The following is a 25839-nucleotide window of genomic DNA, read 5'->3' on the forward strand; positions in this document are numbered from 1 at the left end:
CATTTGTTCATGTATTGTTGTACTTTTCTTCCAGTGTGTTGTAGATGTGTTACAATATCGGCTGAGTTTTCTGCAGAATGATACAATGCAGTATCATCTGCGAAGAGTGCGATATTGTTGGTTGTTTCTCTTACAATATCATATGTGTAGATGTTGTAGAGAGTTGGTGAAAGCACTGCTCCTTGTGGTACTCCGAATTTGATTTCATTGGTTTCTGAGAACTGACCTTTAATAAAAACTGAGTAAGTTCTTTCACTTAGGAAAGATCTTACAGTTTTTATAAGTGGTAGTGGAAACCCTAATTTGATCATTTTAAACAGGAGTCCGTTATGCCAGACTCTGTCAAATGCTTTCTCCACATCTAGGAAGATCATTCCTGTTGATTTCTTCCTGCTTATGTTTTCCTTTGCTGTTTTGATTACTTTGATGAGTTGGTGAGATGTTGATCGTCCTGTGCGAAAGCCACACTGTTGAGTCGGAATGATGTTGTTATCCTCCAGATGCTCGTTTATTCTATTCAGCAATACTCTCTCCAATATTTTGCTTAGGGAACTAAGCAAGCTTATTGGCCTATAGCTGCTCACTTCGTTTGCTGGTTTGCCAGGTTTTGGGATCGGGATTACTTTAGCTTTTTTCCAAACTTTCGGAAAATAGTTAAGTTTGAGACACGTGTTGATGATGAACTTCAAATATTCGAAGCCTTTTGGTGGAAGATTTTTGAGGAGTATGTTGTTGACATCGTCTAATCCTGGTGCTTTAGGATTTTTCAGATTTCTTACAATGTATGATATTTCCTCTACATTTGTAAGTTCTGTGCAGTCACTATTTCCTCCTTCCAATGTTTCCTTCACTGCGTTGTCTACTTCCTGGGTATGTACTGGGTTGTTGTCCTCAAGTGGATTTTCGTGAGCTTTACGAAAATAGTCACTGAGAACGCTGGCTTTTTCCTTATTAGTGATGAATGTTCTATCTGCATCAATCAGCGGTGGCATCGATTTTGAACCTTTCTTGCAATGCTTTGCAATCCTCCAGACTGTTTGGTTTGATGGTTGGATTTCTGAAAGCCGCTTATTCCAGTTTGTATTCTTGAGTTCCTTAATTTTGTCTTTGATGACTTTCTGTAGAATGTTTAATTCAGTTTTGATTTGATTATCTCTGCTACGTTGCCATCTTCGTCGAAGACTTCTTTTCGTCCTGATTAAGTCTTTGATTTCTGGTGTGAGCTTTGTCGATTCAAAGTTGATCTTTCTCTTCTTCACAGTTTTGTTTCTTGAATCCATGATGAGTTCTGAGAATACTTTGATATGATGTTCTATCTCCTCTACGGTGTTGCACGGGTTTTCCAGAGTGCTGTCTTCGATGCGACGAGTTATATAAGATTTAAATTTTTTCCAGTTGGCATTTCTGTAGTCATATCTGTAAACTGTGTTGTCTGTTCTGTCAACTTTGGATGTCCTGATTTGAAAATACACAGCGCAATGGTCACTCATTGCCTCTGTGCATTTTAGTTCTGTAGTGTTCAGACTGGAATTTGAGAGCATTAGGTCGATTGTTGATACAGATTTCGTCGGATCTTCTGGATAATACGTTGGTGAATCGGGGTAGTAGATCATGAACTCCCCGGACATATCCTGTAGTATTGTCCCGGCTTTGTTTGCTACGTTGCAATTCCACTCTCGATGTTTTGCATTGAAGTCTCCGCAGATGTAGTAGTTTCCTCTGATGTTTGTTATTTTGTTGATGTCATCTCTTAGATGATCGTCTATTTCCCTTCCTTTGCTTCCTCCTGGAAGATAGACGGAGAGGATGTGGCAGCTTATTGATTCGTTGATGAAGACTTTTATTCCGATGCATTCTATTAGCTTTGTGTTGTAACTTGGTTGAAGCTGATGTTTTAGATTTCTTTTGACAATGATCGCAACACCACCTTTTGGTCTATCAATGCGATCAAATCGATGAATTACGTAGTCAGGATGCGAGTCTACTTTGGAGTTTGGTTTTAGGAATGTTTCCGATATGCACGCAACATCAACGTTTTGCATGCTGAGGTAGTCGAGAAATGCTAACATCTTATCTGCAAGGCTGTTAGCATTCCAGTAAATTACGTTGATTCTTTGGTGACTACAATCCATGTTGACTCATGTAGATTTTGGCAACTTTTTGGCCGATGGCTTGTTGTACCTGTTCCTCTTTTAGGTACTCTGGCTTTTTGGTGATGATTTCGATGAATGAGTTGATGAAGAACATGCATTCATCGATTGTGCCTTGGGCTGGTGAAATTTGTTCCTTTGTATTACCACTGGATGAAGGTTCAGGATCGACCTTGTTTGTTTCCAAGGTTAGTGAATTGAAGTCTAGGTCCATAATTTCTACAACCTGCGTTGAGTTCTGTTGATGATTGTTATTGCTCTTTGGCTTTGACCTGTTGTTATTTCCATTCCTTCCCCTTCTCCTGTTTCTTCGTGTTTTGTTTTGATTTCCCTGATTTGAGGGTTTCTGTTGTGGATGATTATTTTGCGATTTTATGGTGACTGGTGCGGAGGTTTCAGAAGCTGGTTTTCTAGATGTTGTTGGTACCGGTTCTGGGATACTCCTAGCTGGTCTTTGTGATGTAAATTGATCAGATCCGCCTGATCGTTCACCTGCTTTTGATGTTGGTGGAGCATTCCTTTGTTGTCCAGCAGGATTTCGTGAATTCCTTTGTTGTCCAGCAGGATTTCGTGAATTCCTTTGTTGTTCACCTGATGGTCTGTTTTGATTTCGGTTGTTGTCGTTCATTGATTTAGCTTTCCACTTCTCGATTATTTGTTTCCTGATGTTGCATTCTTGTGAGATTGCTGTATGTTTCTCGCCGCAGAAGTGACACTTTAGTTTTTCGATTGGGACCTTGTAGGTTTCAATCGAAATGTAAGGACAGGTTTTTGAATCATGCTGTTCAGAGCATCTGAAACAGATTAGTGGTTTGTTACAACCACGTTGTCCATGACCAAACTGCAAACATTTCGAACAGAAAGAAGGTCCGTTACGCTTGTTGTTGTATTTAGCCCATTTTACTTTGAAGCCGTAGACACAGTTAACCTTTCGAAGGTTTTCCAAAATGTTACCTTCCTGTACTTTATTAAAATACAGAAGGTAGTTCTGGTCGTCGTCGTTTTCGTGTCTCCTTTGTTTCATTGTCATTTTGACAATTTTAACTGGTGATATGTTTTCCGTTTTCAACTCCTTTTCCAAGTCTACGATCTCCATCATTGGAAGTCCGTAGAGCACGAATTTCATCTGTGGTTCCTGGTTTGCATAGGTGTGAAAGTGGTGTTGTTTTTCTCTGAGGAGTTTGATGAATCTGTCGTAGTCGTCCCAACTCTCCGTTGATACAACTTTTGTTTTGAGTTTATCCTTTTTGACGTTGATCATAAAACTCCTGGGTTGGTTGTTGATCTGGTTCATCAACCTTCTGATCTCCTGTCCTCCACCACTAGTTATATGGATCGGTGGTGGTTTTGGTTTCTGCTGTGATGTTACGTTGTTGTCTTTCGATGATGATGATATTTCACTTTGTTTTGGTTGTTCTGGTGCTTTGCTGTTATCTCCGCTGAAGTTGAACAATCTGTCATCGTACAGATTCGTCCTGGCATTTGAGAAGTCAAATTGTTTTTTGTTGTCATCTTTCTTTTTGCTAGCACTAGATATCTTTTTGGCTGGCGCACTGAAGATTTCAAGTTGGCTGCGACGTTTTTCTGCCCTTAATGGTTGGACGAATTGATCCATTGTTGTCTGTTTTGTTTTGAGATTTTCCATCTCAATGTCATGTTGCTTTTCGTTGTTTATATCCTCGGTGATGAGAGTTGTCACGGGTGCTGAATCTTGTTGTTGAGATTCAGGTTGTTTTTCCGAAAGTTTTTGGTTACTTTCCTCGTTGTTGAGATTTGTTGTTGTTTCTACCATTTTGCCGAACAAGTCAAAACACGTCTGAACAAGTTGAACTGAGATTCGAAACTTTAATCTCTGTTGTTGTTATCTGGAGCTTTTGAGAATTTTGAATTAATTGCGGAGCGAATCAAAAACACGTCTGTTCCCTTTGACGGACCGACGTGAACTCCGGATATTTTGTGGGGATATTAACGAAATAATTATAGATAATGTTTGCTGATTACGGCAAATATTGGTTTGTGAAGCTATAAATAAATTTGGAGTTGACTGGAAAATCAATAGATTGCAAAGCTTTTTGGAATGGATTATTTATTGAATTTACTAGTTGAGGGGGTTATTTAAGTAATGTTGCTTAAACAACAAATTGCTAGATTTGTGATATGAATTATGGGAATTGTCAAACTCAAGTCTAGATCTAACTACGGACTGACACAGAGCATGGACACCTAAATGAGTCAATTCTAATTTAGTGAAAGATGGTTTGGGACTTGATGTCACTTGAACTAAGGTCGCGAAAATGCAACAGTGGCCTTGTGGTTAGTGTGTCAGCATACCGAACCTGATGACTCGGGTTCGATTCCCAAGGAAATTCTGGTCGATATCCGGGTGCATTTTTCACTATTTCTAGTCTTTCCAAATCTGTATTTGCGAGAAACAAATCGTGGCTAGGTATATTGCATTGGTATATCTGGGTCATGCAACAGTTCAGAGTCGGTCTATTTCGGGGAGTATGAAAATCCATATTTTAGCTGAATTTATGAATGACTCTAAAAAAAACTTAAATTATTGTATTGAAAATTCTACCGAAATTCCTTAAATTCTCAAAAAGTCAAACTTAATTAACTTATACTCCACATCCACATCCCATCCACCTGATCCATCACAAAAAACAAAGTGTAAATTGCGTGACTCATATCAATTTTCTTAAATCCTCACACTTAGCATAATTAGCCTTAATAATCAAACCACAAAAAATCTCATTATAATATATTCTCTGTCTTATCCCTCTCCACAGGCCAATACATTCAAACGTCCATCACCAGACCCTTACATTGGAAATGATTCACCAAATCGCAATAACAGTACAATGAAGGCTAAAGCAGCTCCAGCACGTAAGCCGAAGACATCGAAAAAGAAGAAGAAAAAGGATCCAAATGAGCCACAAAAGTAAGTTTTTTTTGCCTTACAAATTGCTTGTTATGTCGATTCATGATGCTTTTTGTCTGTTTTAAGTCTGTGGGTTTGAGGATGGAAAGAAAACTTCCTCCTTAATCTTTTCTCGTCGTAAGTGATTTTGTGAAAATAAATTAGGGATAATTTGAAAAGTTCTCAACAGGTCGCACGAATATCCCTTTTTTTCTGCCTTCATTCGCACAAAAAAAGGAGATTCCTTTTTTGTCGTTATGAATTTGACTACAAAGATTTATTTTTTTTTTATACTTCTTGCCTTCCCCTATTTTTTTGAGAAGAAAAAGAAGAAGAGACAAAGCTTGTGAATCTGACGTGGGGGTAGTCAGTAGAAAAAGTAATTGGGTGTAAAAAGGTATTTACGCATTTATGAATAATAAGATGGATGAGATTTAGTTGTAAAAAGAGTTTATTGAAGAGATTTGATGACCCATGTGGTTTCTTATAGATATTATTTAGAGATTTATTGGTAGTGAAGGTACTGTGTGGGTATGCATTTATGATGAAAAAGTTTAAGGTATTCTTGGAAGTAATATTGATATTCGGAAGCTGATATTAAGGCCAAATGGAACTAGATTAGGAATTTATCGATTTAATCAGTCCGAGTGCAATAGAATGCTATTAGTTGATCTTATGTCAACTTGCAAACTTGACATTTTATGACATATTTTATAATTGTCAAGTTTATGACAAAATAAAGGGTTGATCAGGATAGTTGACACGACATCTACATACTTAAAATGTCCATAGATTGCATGTTTCTTTGTGATTAGAACAATTGAAAGTTTACCCTAGCAGGCAAAGATCATTCTCAAAAGCAGAGTAAACTGACACTCGTGGACATGCTTAACTATTTAAATTGAGCAAGTTCATGCAAGCATGCACCTAGCCTGTTATGGATTAGACTCAATATAAGCCAAAGCTAATGCATATCATACTCAGAAAGCACACATCATATAAATGATTGAAAATTCGATACCAGGTCAACTTAACCCTGACTTAAAGTCGGATTTCATCGAATCTGACTTAAATTCAGAGTTATGCTAGTCTAGCTCCAATTCTACGTCATATACCTCAAGGGATAAATTGATAAAATACACCAATAAATTTGAGCCATCATCAGTCAGACAATCTATAACCAAACGACATTCAAATACCTTAAATTACACAAAAACAAAGCAGTGAAAAATTCTTAAAACAAGATGAAAAAAAAGGGACGAAAAAAAATCTAATTTTCTCTCCTTCAAAGTGACTGTTGTCCTTTTTCATCTCCATCCTATAGTCTCACTTAAAATGAAAAGGAAAATTGGGAAAATCCGAGAGGAAATTGCTAAACAAACTAATTGGAAAGGTTCATTTTTTTTGCGGGGTGTCGTTCTTCTTCTTTTGCCTTTAAAGTGCCGCTATAGAATACACAATAATACAGGGATAAAAGAAGAAAATTGGGAAAATCAAATATAATTTTTAAATTGATAAAAAAAAAGTATTAAATTTCTTGGGAAAATGGCAATTGAGGGAGAGAATCCTTTTCGATGAGCATAAAAGTATCTTCCTTTTTTACAAATTCACAACATCAAAGACGACCCCCCAAAAATAGCTTTTTGGCTGTTTAGTTTTTTGGGGCTCCCAGCTGCTTATGTTTAATTCAAATTCAATTTGTACGAGGCGATGATAAGAAAATAACAATTTTCCTTATTCTTCCTCCACAATTTTGCTTTTTTTTGGCCTCGTTATTGCGGAATTGCTTACAAATTGTTGTTGTTGTTTTTATTTTTGTATGGCAAATTTGTGTGCTGCTTTTGCTCCTTAAAAAAAGAAATAAGATAAAAAACAATTTTCATTTGTTGTTTTTTCTTGTCTGAATCTCCAAGGGGGGTCGTTCACGTATTGCGTACCGCAAAATATTGTCATTTTGACTACCCTCCCAACTTCCCTTACTTACTTACTGTAACTATGTTTCTATGTGGAGCATACTCAATTAATGTACTTATCGATACTCATATAGCTCGATTATAAGCAGTACATTTAGTGATATCAGGGAATACCACGAGAAGATATAGACTTGGTAAATTTGGTCAACTTCGGAGTCAGAATTCCGCTTCCTCAATTTCCCTTTCGCCGCTCCAAAACAATGTCTTCATGAAATCTCTTGATTGTTTGAGTCTTGTCAAAATCTCACTTCCACTTATTACGCTCTACCTCCAGTATAGAGCTGGCCCCATTTTAAGCTGTAAGTCGCAGCACATCCAGCTTAAAATGGGAATCTGAACCACTTGCAAGCTCTACACATTGCAAAGACACGAGTCCGTCATAAGACTTGATGTACCTAGTAAAAATACGTGTGCGCCTTGTACACTTTGCATAACCTTGTGTGCTAAAGATCTAAAAACCCAGCTTCGAAAATTCAACAATATATGACCTGGGATTGAACTCAAAATAAGCAAACGACCCCCTAACGAAATTTTTGTTGATTTTCTCATTTTTATGATTGCATGTGAATGAGCATAAGGGAGGATTAAGTCGAGCCATTTTCAAATTACTTCCCTTTTTTTTGTTGTTGTCTCTACACTTTCTGTGAATGTGTTGCCTTCTATATCTATATATACAATTTCAAATCTTGATTGAAAAAAGAAGCCAAAACTAAAAATAAAAACTTTTCATTCACCCGCAAAAGCTAAAAAAAGAAGAAGAAAAAAACAAAAATCTGCTTCACAATCTTTTGATTGAAAAAGTTTAATCACTCTGTGTCTTGTTTAGAAGTAACAAGAAAGATTTTCGAGAAGAATGGTGGATGAAAAAGTTATCATTTGAGATTATTTACCACCAACTACAAGACAACCCCACCACATTTCGCTCTGTCGTTCTTTAAGTAAATTCCAAAACTTTTCAAACGATGGTGGAAGGAAGGCAAGGAAAAAATCAATAAATTTTGTATCTACTTTGATGCGATGTAAAATGAAATATTTAAAAGTTTGGAATTTACTGTGTTGTATGGAGAGAGATTGTTGGTGTCTTGGGATGGTAACTTGAGGTGTAGTTTTGGGTATTTGATGGTAGAATCTGGCAGAATCTTTAAGTTAGGATCCTTTCAAATTGAAAATATCTTGTTTTGTACAATCTGGTATGTGCTTAACATCAGAGCTCGAAGTCGACTCGAATTTTGTATGAAATAGTCTCGAGTTGATATAAAATTTGAATCGACTTAGCATAAAGTTCTAAATTACCCAAAACTAAGCCCTAATCAGTAAAAAGTTAGTTCAGTGCTAGAAATAAGAACAATTATCAAGTTCAGAGCAATATTTTACCAGATTACGGAAATGAGATGCTTTACTAGGTAAATTGCTAGTTATAACTAGTTAAAGGCCAGTTAATGACTAGTACTTTCGGGTTTTGTCCATACAGGAGCATATCTTGACATAATAGCTATCTAAATCATACTGCTCCTTAACTGACAAGGCCTATGATCACCTTAAGTATGCTAAATGAGCATTATCGTGAGCGCTGCTCTTAGCTTACTCTACTCTTGAAAGCATTTGCCCGCTTGGGGCTGATTAGTTAGAAAAGCTGAAAAGTGCCTTTAACTACAACTTCCATAAATATCTACATACATCCATTAATCCTTGAATTTATAAAGTACGCAAGCATCAACTATCAAACACCAAATCCTTAACATTCAACCTCTTCTCATCCCTATGCCTCCCCCTCCCCCCTCACTCAATACAGTCTCACTTCCAATCTCAATCCTGTCTATCGAAAACAACACTTCAAAAACTTTATCCATTTCATAATTTACGATCATGTCTCATACTCATAATTTATGAATAAAAACATGACAAAAAGCACAACTCATATCATCAATACCAATCATTCATGAGTTATCACTCTAAGAATTCCTTAGTAAACATGCCTTATCTTCCCGAAAAAAAAAAAATACTTCCATTTCACTTTAGTTCTAAAAAACTTTTTTTACAACTTTCAATGCAAGTCGAAGTGTGTATATTTTTTGATAAACAATTCAGCATCAATACGTGCTTCTTTGCTGATTTTTCCACTTGCTCTTATTGTTTTTATCCGATGCTCCCATTAGAATGGAAATAGTAAACAATTTGAGGGGAAATATTTAGAGAAATTTTTTCTTTTTTTATCTCGCATACTTGCGTCGCCTTTCAATGTCTTACTATTACTTAACTTGAATAATATTTAAGAATATTATTGTTATTACCACTATTAGTTGTATGATAACTATTTGTGTGTATACGTGAGTATGTTTAAATATTATAGATGATGATGATGAGGCTACGGATAGAGGTACGAGATGGGGAAATGCTTTTTGTGCCTTCGAGGTAAAATGCATAATGAGAATAAAAATGAATTGAGTATGGGGATGTTGGTAGAGTTTGATTGAAATAAGGCGTTATCAGATGATGCATACATAATAAGGTGATTTTGTCATGAATTTTGATACAGACAGTTGTAAGATCATGAAGTTATGGTCTCTAAGTGTGGGTTCAAATCCCAATATTCAAATAAGAAATTTCCATTCATCCTGTTGTTTTTTACCTGGTATTTTTTTTATATTTTTCAACAATATTCCAAATCGGACATCCAGCCATAATCACCAACCTGCATTCCATACTCACATCCACACAAAAACATGCTAAAAAGATTATGAAAATGTTAATTCCGCTCCATTTGAAGACGTTAATGGAATACAAATTTGAAAATAATTTTTGCCAATTATCGACTGCTGTTGCTTTACATCTTCTTACTTCTTATTCTCATTCTCAACAATTTACATGCGTTAATAATAATAATATGACATTAAGATACAGATCATCATTAACATTGATGATGATTACGACGATAAATAAAATGAATATAAAAAAAAATTTAATTAAATTTAATTTCTTATTCTTTACAGACCTGTATCAGCATATGCTCTATTTTTCCGTGACACTCAAGCCTCAATTAAAGGACAGAATCCAAATGCATCGTTCGGTGAGGTTTCAAAAATTGTCGCATCTATGTGGGACGTGCTGGCACCCGATCATAAAAATGTAAGTATAAGATGTTGTTATTTGAGGGTTTTATGGGACAAAAGCTTAATGAGGATTAAGTTGAGGATACTTATTTTGGTGCTTAATTTGAATTACTTACTTCTCTAGTCTTACGGATCAATTGTGATCCATGGACTCCGTCAGATGTCGCCTAGAACTAGCTCTATCGCTGGCTAACGCTTAAGAATTCCCGATTCCAAGTGCTATAATCTCTTGATCGACAGCTTCCTTCCATGATGTCTTAAAAGAGATTCTACAGGATAATTGGACATGATGATGATTATTAGCCCGATTGGCACACGATGATCGACCGCTTTAGCATCGGGATGGCAGTATTCGTTGAATTAAGCAGACTAGGTTGTTTTACTCGATTGGCTCCAACTTAGCCTTCAGGATACTGCCATCTTGTTGCCATAATGACAACATTACAACGTGTGCTGATCGGATCAACTACTCGGTTACTTTGAACCTTAAAACCTAGAAGAAACCAAATGTTTAATCTTATATTTCCCCCAAAAAACATGCACAGCCACAACCAAAATTATTCATCACATCCAATATTTTCCAACGTGTATCCCCTGAACCATGTCAAATTCATTCCATCAACCATTACGATTGCTGACATTTTATTGAATTGAAAAAATAGTTTTTTTTTTCTCTTCATTTTCTGCTGTTGCTGCCATTGCTTCCATCATCGTGACATTTCTTCCTCACACTCAGCCATCAACTTCTTCTTCGAACTGGGTGGTGGCTGTTGGGGTTGTCATTTTGGGGTTGGAGGAGGAATGAGAAAATTGAAATGAAATTACATTTCAAGTTTTAATGACATAGAAAATTCAGAAGAAAATCGAATTGCTCTAGAAAAAAAAATAAAATAGGAAGATGAAGCAATTGGGTAGGGTGGGTGGAAAAATTTCCATATGTGAAAATTCAACAAGAATATTTTTTTATCAACATTGCATTGGAACTGACGATTATTTTTTTTATGCATATCATTTTATATGTTCAGATCATTGACAATTTTCATCTATTTTAATTTAAAGAAAAATGCTTTTAAATTTGTACAAGATGGTTGGAGGGGTTGCAGTGGTGGCTCATTTTATGTGACATGCCCGAGCGACACAAATACTGCATCAAGGAGGTATAAGGATCCATTACTTACATACTTAATGCTTCCATGCTCTAACTTGGAGCTTAAGTTGCTACAGATGGCATTTTTTATAACTCTATCGCTGACCGAATCACAAAGCTTGTACAAATTCTCAATTTTGGCATCTAACTGGCATTCCTTCATTAGTGTCCTACGACATGTTGCTTCATTGAACCTCTTTTATTAACACCACATGAAAGTCACCTCAGCTTGGGGTCCATATGACTGCCAAAATTGAAGCTGCCACTGTTTAACGTCCATATGGCTGCCAAATTGGAAACCGCATCCACTTGACATCCATATAGCTGCCAAAATTTGGCGGCTTCCATTTGGTACCATAACGTTCATGAGTTCATTGGACGCTTTCTTAAAAGCGTCTAAAGAGCTTTAACGGCCTAATTGGACACGATGATGATTAATTATAAACTAGGTCGGCAAACAATGATCGACCGCTTTGGCGTCGGGTTGGCAGTATTCCTTGAACCTTATTTGGTTTTAGGATCCTTCTTCATTTGCATCGCTCGGGATAGAAAATTAAATTTTCGGGTATATTCTCTGTATGACTTCAACTTTATCTTCATGATGAGGTTTTTTATGTGACAAGTAAAAACTTGCCATTTTCTTTCGGTTAAAATAGTTATTTCAAGTCGAGTAAGAAATTTTGTGGTAATTTTTGGTGCACGAGAAAAAGTTTTTGTAAAGTCAAATTAAAATTAATTGCGGTTAGGTTTAGTCAATATATTACACAATGTGGTCGCAAGAAATGCAGTAAAAGGGGAATAGTTTGTGTTTAAATTACTGTGCAAATTTAATATTTCGAATTGGATTAAAATTTTAAAATATCTTGAAGTTGATTGGAACTTCATATGGAGTCAAGTCGACTTTTCCATCCAAAATCCGAGTCAATTTCCAACTCTTAATTTTAAAAGATTCAAAAAATCATTAAACATTCATAAAATGTCTCATTTGATCATAATTCCCTAATGTCTTACTAGTCATATAGAAACATAACTAATATCCAACAGTTGTAAGCACTAAAACAAGATGCGATACACTCATAATTTAAATTCTAATCAAAACATTTTAAAATGCTGCCCTCTGAACTGCGATCAAAGAGAATATTTTTCTTTAACATACTTGTTTTTATGATTTAGTGATGTATACACTCTTGAAACACTTATGAACTAATTCATGTGATGGATGCTTATATGAACACAAGGTTTTTATGAAATTAGATATTTTGAAAATTGTGAAATAAGAACTATTTTAATAGGAATCTAATGTTAGGGATTTATCTGAAGTACAGTTGTTGGGAATTTCATTGTGCTTACTTACTTACTTCGCTGGTCCTACAGATCAATTGTAGGAAGTTTTTGGAGTCTCGAAAGAAATTCTGTAGACCGATTTATATCTCGGCATCGGAAACCATTATTGAATTGTGATATATGCCCTTCTATTTGGTTTCTTAGCTTGTAGTTAAGAATGAAAGCTTGCTAGCCCAACATATCCTGTATTAACCATAGCCTCATTCGACTCTTTCTCACTATGTGACTTAGATTGACGGTCTTGCGACAAAGTGAGGTTGGTATATAGTGTAGCTAAGCTAGGGAGCTAAAGCTGCATGCATTGTGCGTTGGCCACCTTTAGGAGTCCATAATCATTTTTCGCTGTGAAAATCAGCCATAGTCACTCGTCTTGTTGTCGTTAGGACACCCCCACGTCATGCCGTCAACACTACATTGTAAATTATGGTACTACTGAAAGGTATACGTCGCGTTTTAAGATTCAAGGAAATAATTTAAAACGCCATAAATTTGTAACTTCCGCATCCACATTAACTAGCGGTGGCAGAGCGTGTATGGATGGGGAGACTGAAGAATTTCCAATAGTCGCCATGTCATAGACCATCTAAAGCAAATCAATGCATCAGCCTCATTTTCTAACATATTCTAAATAATCTCCCAACAGCTGACTAAATTTCCATCTTAAAAAGTCCACAACCCACATTTACAGCTAAAAATGATAAAATAATCTAAAATAATCGATTTAAAATCTCCAACAGCAGAGCGAGGAAAACATTCTCTTATTTTTTCTAATTTTGTCCAGCCAAATGCTACAACCAATCCATTTATTCTGTAGATAAAAAAAAGAAGCAAATATTATCTCTAGTAACTCATATAAATATAGATCGTCCAGCAGGTGCTTTAAATCTCTTTTTACAATTAATTATGGATGTTAAATCGGAGATTATTTTTTCGAAAAAATTGGAGAATGTTGTGTGTATAAAAAACACAAAAAAAAAATTATTAATAATATTTTTCCATCTCCAATATTTTCCTCATGGATGTAAAAAAAAAAGAAAAATAAACAACCAAATGGTATATAAAAATGGCTCCATTTTTCCTATGAAGCTATAAAACGTGTTGTTTATTAATTTTGTTTTCCAAAACAAACACCAACGACTTTGTTTCTCCATGCAATTCACCAGGCAATAGGTGGAAGTGAGAGAGAAAGAAATTGGATAAAAAAAAAAGAAAATAAAAAAAGTTATGAAATGTTATTTATTCATCCTGGACTGCACCTGCTTGCTCTTAATCATAATTTTATTTTACTTTGCTTTTTTTTCACTCTCTCTCTCTCTTTCTCACTTCTTTTTTTTTCTCCAGCACACGATGATCGGTGAATTGTGAACAAAAAAATAATTTTTAATATGTTTTTAAGAGCAAGTTTTTCAATGAAAATGTTGGGTTTTGGAGGTTTGTTTGGGTGTTGATCAGGCTGTTGATTATGAAATAATTGTTGAATAGAAATAATTACATGCAGATTCTTTAAATCTCCATTATTAAAGCGTAATGGTCATTTAATGGCTTGCAATTGAAGACGACTTTCATTGGATTTTAATTATTGTAATTTATCTGTTATGGAGACTTAAAGGACCCATGGTCTAATTTTCTCTATTCGTGTTGCTCGGGATAAGACATAATTACTTACTTTGCTTCAGTCGCCAAGCTGTTAAGCTGTGATCCATGGCCTCTCTCAGTTGCCGTCTAATGCTGGTTCCATCTATTGCTCTTTGATAATTGCCAATACCAAGTGCTATATTGTTTCTATCAACAGCCTCTTTTCAAGAATTCTTTGACTGTAGTTTTGACGAATCATAGCTAGAATTAATCTTGTTCAACCATCCAGATCCAATTTCCAAAAAAATAAAAAATTTAGCAAAATCATCTTACATATTTAAACATTTCTATCGTAAAATGTGGATTAAACTTACATTTCTGGTAATAAAAATCCGTTGAGACCCACGGGTATCCTTATATGACGATTTAAGGATGTTTTATTGGTTGCCGCAACTCAATATTAAAAGCCAACTCTCTATATGAGTTAAAAAGCATCCTAAACTATTAAACACTTATTGTCATGTTTAAGTATAATTGAAATTTCATAGAAAGCTAAAATCTAAGCTCAACTTAGGAATCCAGAGTTCGAATCTCAAAATTATTTAATTTTATACCTCATTGATATCATCTAAATCTCTTTTTTTTTTGAACAAAATTCCAACTTAATTTTTTTTGTATCACTAAAAGCGCCTTAATCATCTCGTTTCATTCACCACATTCTTACTTACAGCTCTTTAAATAATAATTTTATATTATTAATGTGTTGTATGTTATGTTGAAGGAATATTCTCATTTTTATTAATAAAATTTTTTTACAAATAAGCAATAAACGAAGTAAAAACATTTTCTTGATAATAATTTTGATGATTTAAAGAGCGATTAAAATCAAGCAATATTAAAACATCGTAAAGGAATTAAAATTAAATTTTTTATATATTTCTCATACATTTTCTTCCTCCCCATCCTATCTGATGAAATGTGAAATAAATTAAAAATAATAAATCGAAAAATATAAAAATTTTGAAAAAAACAAAACATTTCAATGATTTATGGGGAAGGAAAATGGAAAAGTTTTTAATTAAAAAGTTGACGAATAGTTTCAGGAAAGGCAATAAATAATGAGAATATTTCATTCTATTGGGTTCAAATGAGTCATAAATAAAGTCATTTTAATATTACTGAAATTGAGAAACTTGGAACTAAGTTTGTGGGGATTTTGAGTCTGTTTTTAATGGAAATTTTTGGAGTTGTTCAGGATTTGGGGCAGCTAGAAATTTACAAAGGGGATATCTGAGGATTAGGCAGTCATGAATCAGCTGTGGTGTAGGATTTTAGTGTCATTTTCCTATGCTTATGATCCGGGATAGTTCACAAGGAATGACTAATCAGATTTAGGTACATTTTCGCTGTTTCTAGCTGTGCAACTTACTTTTTGAGAATGAAAACAATCTGCAGCTAAGCTCAATGTGTTGACAGACTCTAAGTCGATGATGAGGAAGCTGTGTGCTGCGACAAATTCGTGAGCTGGCAAATTTTCTTGGAAATGACATGAACCGTGTCCGTTTTCAGTCGTAGCTCACTTACAATGTGTGAGATGTTACAAAAATGGTTGAAGCAGTGATAACTGCTCTAAATCATACAATTTTGCAGATCTGGAATTCATTTGAATCCAAATTTAGACTAACATATTTTATCCTTAAATTTGGATCCAGAACCAAAGTCTATGATTTATTGCGATATTAATCCTAATCTATAATCATCCTTTATCATCAAATTGTTTCAAAATTCCTTATCAAATTCCCAACAGCACCAAACTAAAATCCGACAAATCCTCAACAAAAATTGTCCCAAATTAGTCACCAAAAAATAATCAAAATAATCGCATTAATTTTCACATTTTTTTTTATCCCTTTTCTTGCAGGTTTATAAAAAGCGAACGGAAGTAGCAAAGAAGGAGTATCTAAAAGCTTTGGCAGCTTATCGTGCAAGCTTAGTGTCACAGGTAAGGATTTCCATTTTAAATTCATAAAAAAAAATCTCGTAAGTAAGCAGAAAAAAAAGTATAAAGACAGGCTGAAGATTGTGCCTGCTTGTTAGGAATTATGATCAACGATATTATTACTTTTTTGAATAGTCAGCAAGAAATTAGCAAAGTTTGTCATATCATCGTTACTGCTTACTATTTTACTTCCTTTTGGCCTTTAAAATTCTTTAGCAGAAACTTTTAGTGCGAATCTCATTTGACATTCTTGCCAGTCAGCGGAAATTATATTGAAAAATTTTCTTCCATCCAAAAAAGATTTTTTTTTATTTTTCATTTTCTGAAAAGTTGCCGCAAGGTCTCATCGACATACACACAACCCAGCGAATTTTCTGAAAAAAAATCTCTATTTTCTAAAATTTCTCTCCTCTATTGCCGTCTTCTTTTTTCGGGTTTTTTCTGGATTCGGCGCAGTTTCTAATGTCGTGTGAATACTCTCGAGGAAGGGAATATGCTGCTCCCCCCTTCATCTCCTCATATATGGTGGATGAGGAAGAATTCCTTCCGACTGGGGGAATGAGGACGTGCGAGAGGAAAACTAACAAAGACTTTTGGGGAATGAGAAAATGTGGAAAAACAGGGAAGGGAAAAAAACAAAAATTTTCATTTTGAGATAACGAAAAATATTTTTAGCGCATTTTTGAAATTTTTTTCAAAAAGGTAGCTTATTCAAGCACTTTGTTCGGCTGGGTATTGAGATCTCGAAAACTAGACATCGTAGAGAGCTCTGGTTTGTTTTATTAGCTCCGTACTGTTGTTTTATTGCGGGCAAATGCATTTAAAAGCTTCAAATCATAGCATAAATACTATAATTAACAATTTTTCATTTTCATATACAACAACAAGAAAAACAACAACACGTTTTTTCATTGTTTTACAGTGTTTTTCAATGTTATTTGATGTTTTTACAGTGTTAACAGAACAAAGTTTGAATTTATCATAACCGTTATGTGTTTTAAATTTTGAAAATCCGTTAAATGACGAAATTCTTGAAAACCTAGTATGATGACTTGGAATTTATTGGATCTTGTTTTTTGGGTTTGGAAGTAACCTGGATCCTACTGGATCTTGCTTTGTGGGTAGGGAAGTGACTTGGATCCTCCTGGATCTCGTTTTGTAGGTCTGGAAGACACCTGGATCTCACTGGATCTTGTTTTTTAGATCTGAAAGTGACCTGGATCATTTTTGATCTTGTTTTTTAGGTCAGGAAGTGACCTTTTAATCAATTACTGATCGCTGGGACAAAAATGCGCTGAAGTCACTCGATAAGAACGAGTACTTTTGTAATTTTTTTTTATCATCATATGGTGTAGTTTTTTGAGGAATGGGAAGGAATAGAGGGGGAATGAAAATTTTCAAAAAGTTTTATGTGGAAAGCAATTAGGTTTTGTTTCAAGGCTTTTCTTTTGTTTTTCAAGCGCGGTTTTCTCGAGTTTTTGGGAAAGATTTTTGGTGAATTTTGAATATTAATTAATTATTTAGAGTGATTTTTGGTGACGTCATAGACTCAAAATATGTTACATTAATGAATACTTACTAAGTTTCTTGGCTGCGAATAGCATGAACCTACAATCTTACTCAGATCGTCAAAACTGGCTGCTATTACAGTCCAAAATGGTCAATTTCACGTCATTTTGATGTTTTGCCAATCAAGGACATTAATTCCGAGTGATACAAATGAAGAAGGCTCTATCATGAAATTGTCTAAATGCTCCGTCATGGAAGTGTCTAGAGGCTCTACTATGGAAACGACTTTAGGCTCTGTCATGAAAATGTCTAAAGACTCCATCATGGAAGTGTCTAAAGCCTCTGTCATGGAAGTGTCTAAAGCCTATGTCATGGAAGTGTCTAAAGGCTCTATCATGGAAGTGCCTGTAGGTTCTTTCATGGAAGTGTCTAAAGGCTCAGTCATGGAAGTCTGAAGGTCAATTTTGGTCAATTTGATGAAATTTTGTAATGATTTTGGCAGCCCTTAATTGTGGAGGATCAATTTTGGACTTTTGGACTCCAGACTCTTCCAGTCCAGCCAATTCTAAAGCTGCCAACCAGAAACAATCTTCAATTTTCAAAAGAATATTTTAAAAATTTTCTCATAGTGCTTTATGAGCACTTCCGCAAACATCTTATCAACAAACAATGCGCTATTTCTAATTAAATCAAAATCAACCATGACTTGCTCCGCAGTTCCATTTGATCATGTTGATGATGATGATGATGATGAAAGAAAATTTCCACTCCGCCACGACAATTGAATTTTCTAGCTTTCAAAAAAGAAATTTTTTCTTTCATTTTCTATGAGAAATGTAAATTGAGCGCTGATTGTGAAAAATTTTAAATTAACAGGAAATTTTCTTAAGAATTAATTTAAAATGAGAGAAAAAGAACAAAATGTAAAAAAAAAACTTTTTTTCTTGAACGCGCAAAAATGATGAAAATTTCCTTTCTTCTTCTTTTTTGTTCTACTCGGCGTCTGTTTCACTCTCTTGATTATGTTTGAAATTCAAATTTTCATTTTAAATTGATTTTTTTGTTTTTATTAGAAAATTTCATACAATTAGAATATTTAATGAAAATTCAAGGAATTTTTTGAACTTAATTGAGTGCTTAAACGACATTCTTGAAAAATGAGGAAGAGAAACTTAATGACTTTCAATTCTGTTTCTGCTTTTTGGGGAGGAAATTTCCATTTTCTAAAGTTTTTTATGCTGTCAGATTTATTGCTTGTGCTGTAGAGAGACAAATCATGAAGACAATTTCATAATGAAGCAATTTTTGAGAATTTAATTAGCAATTTTCCTTTGAAATTGTAATTGAAAATTGCATTGAATTTCAATAAATATCGAATAATTATTCAAGGAATCAGAAAGTTCAGAAAATTTTCAAATTTATGCGAATTTAAATTAAATATTTTTGGGAATTGATGATTGATTTATTAAAATTTGATGCTTTAGTTATGGTATTATATGCTTACTACCTGACTGGAACCATACTCCGACTTGAAGACTAGGTTGCTACAAAAAGCCTTCCATTTGACTCTGTTGCTTACCGAATCACAAAGCTTGTACAAGTTCTCAGTTTTGGCATTTAATTTGTTTTGACATTCCTTCATTACAGTCCTATACCATACTTACTTACTTACTGGAACCATGCTTCAAAATGATTTAGTCCTATGCCATGTTGCTAGGGTATTACACGATGAACGGATCTTATGTCAATCAAACAAAACCATTTCTTGACCCCCTATACATACAATATTGCTCTTATCACACCAATTATCATGATTTCGCGTTCAAGTCATGACAATTCTGTCAAAATAAAACATTGATATTTATAAGATTAATGAGTCAAAAAGTATTATATGAACGGAATTGTCAATATGATTGCAAAATACGACTTATAATTTTTTATTAAATAATTCATTTCAAGATTTGTTTTAAATTTATTTTTATGGTGAAATAGGAAGTCGTAAATCATGTTTATTTTTTAAAAATTTTACGTCAATTACTTCATTTATTCAAAAAGTAATTAATTTGTTATGAAAACATCAATTTGATCATTTTGCAAAGGTTGAATTCTATTGCTTTTGGCTATATTTGTTGCCATTACCCAATCATCGCAGCCCGAGCTTTTAGAGCTCAGATAAGCCTCGTTTACTAACTCCAAATGGAATTTGCGTCTATTTATCGTCCATAAGGCTAGTGTTACTCAAGAAAAAAGTCTTAGCGGATCCTTCTTCATTTGTGTCGCTCGGATTAGTCTCTACTATTATCTCTCCAGTTCATTAAATCCAAAAAACTTCCCAAAAATAATTAAATTTGAAAATAAATTTTGCAATTATTCATAATTCTCATGTCTCGCGGAGAAACTTTTTTAATTCTATTCCCTCATTTTTGTTATCTTTTGAGATTAATTTTCAACATTCATTGGATTATTTACATTCCTTGACATTTAAAACTTTTTTTAAATTCCTACTACGGATAATTATTTTTAGTGTGAAATACGCAAAAAATAAAGAATAATTTAATCTGTCGAAATGTTTAAAATAATAATAAGAAATAATTTAATTAAATTTTCCCAAAAAATTTTCATTTTCACTCCCACAGGGAAATTATACTTTTTAATAAAAACACAAAAACTTGATTTGTTATCACTTTCCGATATTAAATTACATTTGCCTATTTTTTACCTCGAAAATCTATTGCTGTCAATACAACTAGGCATTTGATCAGCCCCACCAAAAATAAAAGGTTTGAGTTTGGGGGATATTTTTATCGTTTACAATAAATGTAAACAGCATAGCACAGCGAAAAATCATGACAAGTTGAGTAAAACAAGTCATTATTTAATTAAGGCGGCAATTAATTACTCTTGCTGTTGTTATTCTGCTTTTTATTTTGCTGTGCGGAGGGGTATTAATTTCACTGTCAAACATACATACATACAATTTACTAAATGAAGGGAGGTGGAGTTGAATCAAATTGGGTGGAATATTTACAACATGCAAATATATAAAAATAGATTGTCGACATAAGGCCGAGCGGTGATGATTAGATGCGCATTTTTTGGTTCTACTGTGGATTTAGACTAGATTTCTCTAAATCCACAGCAGAACTGCTTTTTCTTATGAAATTCTCATAATATTCCTCAATTTTTGAGTTTTTGAAAATTTGAATCCAGAGTCACTAATGTTTCAAAAAATTCATCCACTTCGAATTTTGTTTTCGACAAATTTTCATAGTTTTAAACTAAATCTGCAACTTTACTGCTGAATATTACTTAAAAACATGGCAAGAATAGATTATTAATACAAAACCTCTGAACTATGTTCAAAATCCATCATAAAAATCTAAAAATCATTCTACAAATTAAGTAATTTTCCCATGAACTCTTCAAAACATTGTTTACTGTTACAAAAGCTATCAAAGCCATGACAAACTGACTAAATCAATCACATTATCTTCAAAATACCAGCCATAATATAAAAATCATAGTGGAATGAGGAGTAACAAGAGTGTGAGATAAATTGCCGAAATCCGATTGCTGACATGACCAAATTTATTATTGACTTTATTGCTGAAATAAAAGTAAAAACCTTTTGTGTTTCTTCGTTATACTCTCCTGCTTTGCTTACATTAATTAATTTGCCAACAATCAATTTTGATTAACATGTTTTTATTCCATCTATCGTTGCGCATTAACAGGGCACTGAATCGGAGTCTCAATCTCCACCACATCAACAACATCAACAAAAGAATGTTACAGTATCATCACAAAATACGCATAAGATTCAAAATCAACCACCACCACCGCCATCACAGCACATGCAACAGCAATCTATGCCACCAAATGGACCTCATCGTATGAGTCCAGGACAGCATCATCAGATGCCACCGCAGAGTTATGTATCACAACCAATGCACAATTATCAACCATCACCACATCCTTATTCACATACACCCTCACCTTATGGATCACCTCAACAGGTAATGAATCTATGGCAATACTAAGAATCATGAAATTAAATTCTAAAAATTTATTTTTTATCCAGCAATTACTTTATCCAATGAATCCAAATATGATGCAACCTCCACCGCTTAATGGAATGAATGGAATGATGAATATGCAGCAACAGCAACAACAACAACAACAACCAGGTCCGCAACAATATATTAATCAACAGGTGAGATGAAAAAAAAGTGTTTTAAAATATATAAAAAATAATAAAAATGGGAAAAGCTTTTTTCGCACAGCACATTTTTGTGTAAAAGTTTTATAGCGAAGTTTTGGTTTTTTAGGGGATACGATTGCAAGTTGTGCAGTTTGTAGATTTATTTTGAGTGTTAAAGCATGATTTTTTGGGGTATACCCTAGAGGATACCCTTAATATGTCAAATTTCACTAATATATTTATTTTTTATCAGGAGTATCCTCGAGGGTATTCCCCATGTATACCTGAGAAACCAGCCCCAGGTATGAAACTTAATTTGAACATATTTTAATTAAATTCTTCAAACGTTGTCTACATAAATCTACAAAATTAAATCAAAAAATGCGCTCTAAAGCGTCAAGCCAACTTCAAACTTGATTTCCCTTAGCGTACGCCAAACATCATGCCACACTCATTTACTCAGCTACTGTTGCCTGCTCCTCTTTTGAGAGTAGGAGTGTGAAAAATACTTTTTGTACATATATTTTTTTATGTTTTTCAATGAATTTGTGGCATGAATGAAAGCACAACAAAAAAATATGTGTGCACACAAAAATGCTTTATGGCTTAACATTGAGTTGATTTTTTCACTTCACAATTTTTTTTTTCTGTTGTTAATTTTTATTTTTTTTCATGTATAACATAACTGAGTGAAAAAAATATGAAAATATAATAAATAAAAATAATTTTTTTTTGTGACTTGTATTAAAATAATAATAAACCCAGGTGGGAAATGCTTCGAAATTATCCTTTTCAGACAGCGAGAGTTTTGAGATTAATTATTTTGGTTTGTTGGATTGTGGATGAGATTTGATTGATGTTGATGAAGGGTTTTGGATTAATTTTTATTTTAAGGTACAAGTGCACAGTGCAAGTAAATGTGTGAATACTTAAATTTAAAGTGCAATTGACAAGCACGTTGTTGAGAATTTTGTGAGTCGTGAAATTTCAGTCACGAATTGCTCTTTGATCTTTTGTAAGTTTTCAACATGAATATTAGCTTTAATAACAAGTTTCCCAAGAGATCAAGTAAATTATGTCCACCTCAAAAAGTTTTTTGCAGAAAATACTTACAAAATCTTAATTAATTTTGAAAATCAAAGTCTAATGACCTTTAAAAAAGTGGCAAAATAATAACTCAATACTATTTAATTGTCTATCATAGCTTATTTCATAAATATCAAGGTTTTCCACAACAAAGTTCTACTGTGTTTTTTAATAATGCGCTAACCTCACAAAATTAATCAAATTCTAATTCAATATTGAATTTCACACAATTTATGAATCTCTACGATTCATAATAATTAAATTATGAAAATATCTCAATTACTACCCGACAATTATTCCCTTAACGTCCATAAATCTGCCAAAACAAACCAATCCATAAAAAAAGCCCCTCATTTCTAAGCTTCCAAATAAATCAATTATCATTAATTGGCTCCAATCGAAAAGAAGCACAACGATTAAGCTCTCCCAAATTCAAAAAGTACACAAAAACAATTTCAATTTCCACCTGGGGCTTTTTGTGTGTGTTGTGTGTATATACATAAATATTTTATCGAATATTTATTTTTCAATTTATTTGACGGCTTTTTTTTTTCATACATTCATCGCATCATTTTGTAATTTAATTTGTATGTTGTTGATATATATTGGCAAATTAGCTTGTTTATGATACACAAGCAGTGTTTCACTCAACTACGAATTATTATTAATTGAAACATGAAACGTTTTAAATGTTGATATAAATAATTTCATAAAATAACATAAATTTCAATAAAAATTTATTTTTTCTTCTTTTTTTCTGCTTCTCGCCCTCACAGGGATACATTGATCAGCAACAACAACAGCAGCCAGCATCTCAGCAGCAGTCGGAAATGCTTGTCTTCTCTTAGAGATTATTTATGTGTTTGTAAATATAGACGATCGAGAATAAGAAAAAAAAACAACAGAAGTAAAATTATGCATATATACATAGACATATACCTACATATAATTGGAATTGTTAGGATGGGAAAAATTTAAGCGAAAATTTCTTCTTCACACGCTGTAAGATTTTTTTTACTTTTATTTTACTTGTCGCATTTATTTCCTTTCCATTTACCTTTCTTTATCCCTTAAACTTCTCTCTCTCTAAATCCGAATACACACGTAGATTTGGAGGGAGTGATTGGGGATTGTTTGGAGTAGAGCACACAAAAAAAAGATAGAAAAAATCTTCCATTAAAGAATTTTTTTTTCTTCCTTGTTTTTATTCTTAAGCACATGAGCTTTGTGTTTTGAGGAGGTTTGAGTTAGTGAGCAGTTTGTCTTTGGAATCAGATGAGAACTTGTCTAGGTTGTCGGAAAATGGGTCGGAGTCTGCCATCACGGTGCCGCTAGGGAAACTATGCGCGAATTCTGTTATAACGGCAAAGTAGCTGTGGATTCATTTGTGAATCAGAACTTCACCCTTAAAGACTTGCTTAGGATGTAAATTCAATATCTGAGCTTAGAATAAATCGGTTGGAGTCGACTGAAGTCACCCTTGGATATTACTGGAAAATATTAAGGCTTCCGAACAGTGCAATATAATGCTGAACTCAGTCGTCACTCAACCCTTAGGCAGTCATCGGGAAACTCTTACGTCTCGCCGTTAACGCGGCAACGTAGTGGCGCCCTACCTTATTATGACAAATGCCACAAAACCTCTGCGAAACACTGTGTTTTTCCCATCTTCATAATCCATTATTCAGGAAAATCCAATTTTTTTTTATTAATATTCTTAAGAGAACTTACCCTGTTATATCTTCCTGAGTGGACACTAATACGTTAGAGTTAGTCATTAACTGAACAAAGAGGTCGAAGTCGACTCGGAGTTTGTATGGAAAAGTCGATTCGGATTTTGTATAGAAAAGTTAATTCGACTTCATGCAAACTTGAGTCGACTTCGATTTCTGACTGGACATTGGACTTCCCTTAAACTAGCTATAACGTATTTGTGTCCCCTCTTAACGTTGGGTCCTAAATTGAAATTAAATCAATCAATTTGAAGTTCTGGTACATTTTAAAGTTCAAAATTTCACAATTCCTTATCTGGCCTCACCCAAAAATGCGCTCAATCCACAAATCAACCTTAATCCACCCAAAAATGCTTCCTTCCTTTATCTCCCCCTTCGTCACCCAACATAATCTTAGAGAAAAATTTATCACACGACAACTTTTTTCACTCATTTCTTTTCTTTTTTCTCTTTTTTCTTCTCAACCATTTTAATTCAACAGGTTCAAGCATCATGATAAGGAACAACATACTCTCAAAAAAAAAGAAAAAAAAAGAAAACACATAAGAAATATATTGTCCATAAGCATGAGGCTGTGTTAGATGAAAAAAACAAGGATTTAAAAAAAATTACTACATGAAATGAACATAAAAGAGTAAAGAAGTAAATAAAAACATAAAAATTAATTAAAATAAATTGAATAAAAAAGTAAATAATTAATAAAATTTAAAACAATGATAAGCAAACAAAAAAAAAAAATGAAAAATGAAAATTGAGAAATTAAGGAATTAAATAAAAATTTGAAATGTTTTTTTTTCTTTCACTATACATTAAAATGTTGTTTTTTATTTGTTTTATAAAAGTTTTAGTTACAGGGAAATTTTAATTAAACTTTTTCAGATTATAGCTACATTGTGATATCAAATTATTTAAATATTAGGCGAGAGTAAATTTTAAATTTTATTTATTTTGAGCGTTTTTTAAATTAGATCATTACCATGAGACTCTATTTGTTTAAAATTTCAGGTTGATAGTATACACAGGCAATGTTTTACCAGATTTTCTAGTTGCTTAAGCAATGGTGGGTAACCTATGTGTTGCGACACACTG

The 25839-nt window shown here is 33.7% G+C and overlaps 1 protein-coding gene across 3 annotated transcripts in view; it reads left to right on the forward strand.

The window, feature by feature from the left end:
- LOC139098360 (TOX high mobility group box family member 3-like) overlaps positions 1–25382 on the forward strand; it is a 72667-nt gene extending 47285 nt beyond the window's left edge. The window contains exons 5-12 of one of the 3 annotated variants that reach the window (XM_070650536.1): positions 4943–5094; positions 10037–10172; positions 16144–16224; positions 21465–21746; positions 21812–21943; positions 22185–22233; positions 23794–24019; positions 25232–25382. In XM_070650536.1, coding sequence (XP_070506637.1) covers positions 4943–5094; positions 10037–10172; positions 16144–16224; positions 21465–21746; positions 21812–21943; positions 22185–22233; positions 23794–23804 — 843 coding nt within the window. In that variant the 3' untranslated portion in view covers positions 23805–24019; positions 25232–25382. The other 2 variants (XM_070650534.1, XM_070650535.1) reach the window with 2 other exon arrangements.
- Positions 25383–25839: the final 457 nt, after the last annotated feature.

The sequence above is a fragment of the Chironomus tepperi genome, unplaced genomic scaffold (assembly GCF_022539635.2).
Source record: "Chironomus tepperi strain 1889 unplaced genomic scaffold, CSIRO-AGI_Ctep_v1 contig_445, whole genome shotgun sequence".
Lineage (NCBI taxonomy): Eukaryota > Metazoa > Arthropoda > Insecta > Diptera > Chironomidae > Chironomus > Chironomus tepperi.